Source organism: Convolutriloba macropyga, chromosome 8 (assembly GCF_964194025.1).
Source record: "Convolutriloba macropyga chromosome 8, txConMacr16.3, whole genome shotgun sequence".
Taxonomy (NCBI): Eukaryota; Metazoa; Xenacoelomorpha; order Acoela; family Convolutidae; genus Convolutriloba; species Convolutriloba macropyga.
In genome coordinates, this window is record NC_134475.1 from 44,227,324 (window position 1) to 44,233,983 (window position 6,660).

The 6,660-nt window shown below is 43.5% G+C and overlaps 1 protein-coding gene across 1 annotated transcript; it reads right to left on the minus strand.

The window, feature by feature from the left end:
• Positions 1-476: 476 nt before the first annotated feature.
• Positions 477-3,721, minus strand: LOC142344755 (SLIT-ROBO Rho GTPase-activating protein 1-like). Its single transcript, XM_075396652.1, has one exon. The coding sequence runs from the start codon at positions 3,679-3,681 to the stop codon at positions 823-825; it is 2,859 nt and encodes a 952-aa protein (XP_075252767.1). The 5' UTR covers positions 3,682-3,721; the 3' UTR covers positions 477-822.
• Positions 3,722-6,660: the final 2,939 nt, after the last annotated feature.

Sequence of the window (6,660 nt, forward strand, 5' to 3'; positions counted from 1 at the left end):
AAATGAAGTTATTATTTATAAAAAAAAACAAATTACAAGTTAAAAATCTGGTTCAAATGGAGGGAAAAACGGCTTAAAACGGTTATCTATATGCGCCGTTCTCTCAAAATTATTTTTCAAAGTCAAAAGTCATTCACTGAATGCAGCGCATGATCAAAGACCTTCTCTCACTTTCGCTTTTAGGTCAAAATGTTGCATGAACAAAACTAATTCCTTAAAACAAAAAAGACCGATATAGAACCATCTCCTCTTCAAGTCGTAAAAAAGGGAAGCGCCTCAATAATAGCCGCTGAGAGGATAGCGGCGGCTATTAATAATTTGAAAACAAACGATAGACCGCTTCGAAAACTTTTTTGTCACGGTTATCAAGATGATTGCATCACAATTAATTCAATTTTAGAATCCCGCAAAACAGGCTGAGGACACTTGAGTGTAAATAGCGGTGAACTAGGAGCCAATCATGTCAGGTGAAAAGATTCAAATCAAAATTGTATTCTAAATCAAAAGAAAGCTGTAAAAACATCAATCTATGCGGGTCATTAATTCGAACTACAACTTAAATATTAAGGACGAATAGATAGAGGTCATTCTGTCATTTTATAGAAAAAATCATCTAATAAATTAACAGATAATCCAAAGTATATCCAATCTGATATCACTGTTTCTCACTGGCTTTATTTACTCCATAAGGAAAGAATTTAAACAGGTCACAATCAGCTACAAAAGAATTAAACTAATATTAAGCGGTCGAGGTCATTACACGGTCCTTTAGTAATCTATAGAAAAGCGGACAGAGTTAACTAAGACGTCTAAGGTTTAGTTTCACTTCTTAAATGTCGGTTTAGGCAGCACAGGTGGGGGGAATACTTTCGATTCAGCTGTTGACGGTGTTCCCGCCGAAGGCTCGGCACTGTCGCCCTGTGCATCATCTTTGATTGTTGGAGAAGATACCCCTTTGATAGAGGATTTCAGAATCGCAGCTGGGCTTGCGGTTGCTGAGGACGATGATGATGTTGCGGATTTAAATGCAGTTATCTGGCTGGCCGATGCATGCATTGCTGGATCCTTAAGCGACTCAGAGCTTCCAGTAGTGCTTATAGATGCCTGGCTACTTCCGGTGGGACTTACCACTTTGTTGGAAGCTGTTTTCCTAGGAAATACTTTAGGCTCTCCTAAGTTCATTCCTCCCAACTTTTCCAACTCAAGTTTTCTGGCAGCCAACATAGGACTGCTCTTTACATGAACTACAGGGTCAACGTCAATATTCAAGGAAATCGCTCTTGGTCGTTCTGATGAATCGACATCAGTAGCCAACGAAACGCCAGCATTTGAGGTCGATGAAGCCAGCGACGGGACAGGCGACGAGCATATGTTTTCTCCCGACTCCGATGAATCAACCGTGGCGTTTGCCGGTAGATCCATTACAAGGTCCGGCGCATTGTGAGAAGTCATACTGTATGTTGATGTCGTGTCATCTTTTAATGAATCAGGGTCGTCAAGCATTTCATCATCCGTTTCATCGATGTCGGGTTCTCCTTCGGAAACGCTTCCGGGCCCGAGGCTGTCCGCCATGTCATCCAACAGCAATCCGTAATTGCGAGGGAAAATTTGATACGATTGGTTAATGAAGGTCTGGATTAATTCAATGACGTCATTGTGGTGCAATACCTGGTCAAAATCTTCAGGAATTGGAAGGAGAGTGGGACCCCAGCAGACCGCAAGGTTATAGTCGTCCATCATGTTTTGATCGGAGTAACGGGAAAGACATTTGAGAAAGTCAAACAGGTAACGCATTGTGATCATCACATTCACATTTAGAGACGATACAAAGAACGTTAGGTGAGACAGAAAATCTGATTCACTGTCTTGTCGCAATTTCAAAGTGTTAATTACTTCAGTGAAGCGCCCTTTCGGGAATAAAGGCTCTTCCAACTCTCGGAAGTAGAGTTTAAGCAATCCAGCAATTGTGTTCCAGTTCCAAGCCTGGTTATCGTCTTCAAGTGGATCTTCATTCTTGTCAAAAAGGCCCTTGAGATTATTGATCTCGGACTGTGATCCATTCAGTCGGAATATTCCAGAATGAGTCAGCCCTCCAGGGGTGTTGACAATTCTGTTGATGCAACTGGTGACCACAGGTGGTATATCAATTTGAGCAGTTGCACAGTAAGTCTCGATCTTTCCTCCAAAAAGAGGCACAGTGACTTTGTATTTCGGCTTTAGCTGGGATGGCAGCACGCTTTGAGGACCTCTCAGCCTTCGGCGATTCCTCGACACTGTATTGTAAGATCCGACATTGATCTCAATATCAACTCCAAACATTGATTCAATTATGTCTTTTCGTCCTTTCAATCGAATGCAGCTGTTAGCCAACGGGCCTTTAGTTGTATTATGCTGGTTAAAAAGTTGTTGCTGATCACGTAAACGTTCAATATTCTCATCGAAATTTTGTGTGAATAAATTCAAGGATTTCTCTTTGTTCTGTGTGAATGAATCCAGTATGGTGCTGTTATCAAGGTACAGTTTGCCAACAATGTCAATAACGTTGTCGCGACACTTTGCTAAAGATGTGTCCAGATCTTTCACTTGTGATTCGTAGGTAGCAAAAGAAGACTTTATCTGATCATACTTTTCCTTCAAAGACGCATCTAAGCACAAAACCGAGATTTCGTCCGTGAAGCCTTTCATTGAATGTGGTGTAAAGGCAAACTTAAGGTTTTCTTTAGGAGTGAATGAAGATGAATTTTCTTCCATGAAATTTGAAGTCTCTTTCAACATGTTCAACGCATTGACTGCGTTTCTGAACTCCCTGATCTTCTCCGATCTCTTCTTTAAACTTTCCTCCTGCAACAGGTAAATGCTTTTAAACACACATTGAGACCAATCAAAGTGTCCTAGGAACATAGCATCGACAGTTTGCGGAGCAGTCGTATTGTAAATATCATTCAGAAAATAGTTCATCGCTTGAATAGCAAGCAGGTACTCATTTCTGTTCTTGTTCAAGGACGAAAATGCATCATCTCGCTTCATTTGACATTTAGCTCGTTTCTTTTCAGCCGACTTCAGTTTTCCCGCATTTCTACCCTTTGTATCACCAGCTGACTTGACTTTATCAAACTCAACAGAGGCCGCTTCGAACTTAGCGTTTTCCTGGCGATAATTTTGATGGCTCTGTTGATAAGATTTTAAAAACCCAGTTAACTGATTTGCCAATATCAGAAACTCTTCGTGACACTTCTGCAAAGGTACACGACTCTGTTCGAACATGTGCTTCAAGACAGAAGTCACTGTCGCAAAATGATCCATTATGTAATCACTCGTTAGCTGTGAGTCATTGTTCACGTCGTAGCAAGTCTGCTTTGATATATTGAGGAGCGAGTAAAAGCATTGCTGGTAGCCGCTGAGCGATTTTGTGGGTGAGCTGACATTTCCGCGTCGATTGTCCCCAGAGTTTATTTGAGCATTCAACTTAGAAATATATTGATCTGTTAATTTCTCCAGCTTCTTACTGTATTCACTGTCGATTTCCGCCTTCTTCTTTAGAAAGTCCTTGATATCTGTACAAGTTGTTAAATGTTGATTAAGGTGATTGTCTAACACTTTTAGCTGGTCACCGAGATAATTTTTTGCGTCAACGCCAATGCCTTCAAGCTGGGATACAGCTTGCTTCTCTGTTAAGTTCATCAGTCTAAAAATCGCATTTAAAATCAATTACCAACATCCATTAAAGTACACTCTGGTAATCAATCATTCACCACCCCAGCTTATTGGGCTTACATCTTATACGCCCCCCAGACGCACGTGCCATTTTTTACCAGTAAAGTGCTATATAACACATCATAACACATGTGAGCTTGAGAACATCTCACCAGATCAAAAAAAAACTGAGCACCTTGCAACGAAAAGCACAAAATATTTCTTATTCCAACAGTCATCGCACTGTCAGCGATTATATGGTCTTGAGTCTATGGCTTCGCACGCTCAATAAATCAAGACCCCTACTGACGGAAAGAATTGAAGCCGCTCAAGCCCAACTGGCAATCATGCTCAAAGAGAACAAAAGATCATTTGAAAAACTCATTGAGAACGGCAAGACATTCAAAAGTATCTCTCAGAAAATCGTCCAAAGGTAGCCCTGAAAGACATTCGGAATGATCAGAACCATTGATTTAAAAAAATACATTTTACATCAGGAGAAATTCTACTGAAACTTTTGTCACTCGACAAACTTGTAGTGGAAAACAGGCTTTGTCTTAAAGCTTTAACTCAACGTTGGTTCTGAAAGATACACGATATCAAACACATAAACAAATGCAGGAATAACAACAAGGAATGGTAGATTATTTATAACGACTATCACAACATTCTCCCCCGCTAATGTTGCTCCTCGTACTTCCAAATGATCTCGTCTTCGTCGAAAGTCTCAGGGATGATGCTGCTGTCTACAGTTGAGCGTAGGCGTTCTGGCAGACGCCTTACTCTTCCACTGCGGCGAGTGCTCTGGCCTGCCGGCTCCCTTGGCTGGGAAATGACGGGCGGTGACTCCTCACCAGTACGTGGCATGCAAACATCTTGCTGCGATCCTGGAGCCATCGTTTCCAGCGTTTGCGCATTGTTGTCCATAATCGACGTATCCGCTATTACATAGCTTCCCTCCTGCGGCTTTTCCGGGACATTCACGGGATGAGGCAGGGAGGATCTTCGTCGAGGGTTTGGCACCACGCTGCCGTGAGATAACATGGACGATGAAACTGTGTCGACTGCTCCATTACGCCGCCTAATTCTCGTAAATTGATTGTTTATTGGCTCCACAACTTCTGCAGGCTGAACTATAGGGTCGCCTTTGTTGCGAACAAAACTCTTGACATACACGGGGTGACCCGGCGCCAGCCATGAAGGGAGATTCCATTTTGCAGGCGCCCTGCGTTTGAAACCAAAAAACCGCTCGTGAGGTGTTTCTTGTGTAGATGTACAAATGAGTGCTCGGATTGACGCCAGCACATCAGGCAGTATATCTTCCCACCGATCGGGTTGCAGACCGCGAGAATGGAGTGTACAGACGACGCCCTTCCAAACCGTTCCATTAAGGCGCTCACATTGGCCGTTGCCTTTGGGGTTATACGGTGTGGTTCGGGAGTGTGCGATACCCGTATCGGCGCAGAATCTATCGAAGTCGGCTGACATAAAATGTGTCCCCCTATCTGAGTGAATGAAGCCCGGTGTTCCACAAAGTGAGAAGATTGACTTGAGAGACCTTATGACTGACTGTGCACAAATATCCTTTAAAGGTATTGCGAACGGAAAACGACTGTACTAATCAATTACAGTGAGAAGATAGCAATTTCCAGCTGGGGACATTGATTTTAGTCCAACCAAATCAATGCTAATACGTTCGACCGGCCGAGTAGCCTTTATAATATGAGCTTTCGCGGGACGGTAGAACTTAGGCTTCCATTCGAGGCAGGTGGGACACTCAGAGCAAGACTGTCGTACTTCGTTCAAAGTAAATGGTAATTTGTGTCGACTGACGTACTCCCACATTCTTGTAATTCCAGGATGGCACAAGCGTCTGTGAAGGTTGTCCACTGTGCCGGAATTATCAATTGACGCGATGCGTGAGAGTGCATCCGCTGCGATGTTCTCTGACCCCTTCTTATACTCGATTCCATATGACAGTGTGGAGAGTTCTAATCGCCACCGCATCAGCTTGTCATTCTTAACCTTGGACTTATTGCGAGAGAAGATAAAAGCAACAGCCTCTTGGTCCGTTTGAATCAAGGTATGGTAAGTTCTCATGTATGGCATCCACTTACGGCTACACTCTACAATGGCCAATGCTTCACGTTCCGCTGCTGACTGTTTACGTTCCCCAGAACTGAGAGAGCGCGAAAAGAAAGCAATGGGCTGCGAGTCTTGCGTGAGCGTTCCTCCTATCGCCGTTCCTGAAGCGTCTGTCGTCATAATGAGCGGCGAACCAGGTTTAGGAACAGCCAAAACCGACTTCGCTATAGCATCTTTCAGTTTCCCTATAGCCTTCTCCGCAGACTCTGGAAGAGGCAGAAGGCCTGCATTGAAAGCGTCCAGGAGCGGTCGGACTTTGTCCGAGTAATGCGCAATTCACTTCGCGTTGTAGGCAAAGAATCCAATGAGCCTGTGGAGTTCCTGCTTAGTGGCCGGTAACGGATAGTCCATAAGTGTCTTGAGTCTCTCAGTGTCAGGCCGCTGTGTACTCTTTTCCAGAATTTGGCCAAGCAACGAATTTCGTTGTACGTTGAACAGACACTTGTCTTTGTTGAGAGTGATTCCGTATTTCTTCACTGTTGATATAAACCTCTCCAGATTACGGTCATGCTCCTCTTGAGTTGCCCCCGAAATAATAACATCATCCAGATAGGCTCGTGTCTTTTCTAGCTTCTCCTTGCGAATGATAGAATCGATCACTCGTTGAAAAACAGGAACTGCGTTAGTTAGCCCAAAAGCAAGTCGAGTGAACTGATACAACGCTCCATTTGCTTCGAAGGCTGTGAATGGACGATCTGATTCCTGAGTAGGTACTTGATGATAGGCAGATTTCAGGTCCCTGCGAGAGAAATATTTGTCCTGTGTAGCTCCGTCGAGTATTGTCTCCACTTCCGGGAACGGGTATCCATCGGGTTCCGTATA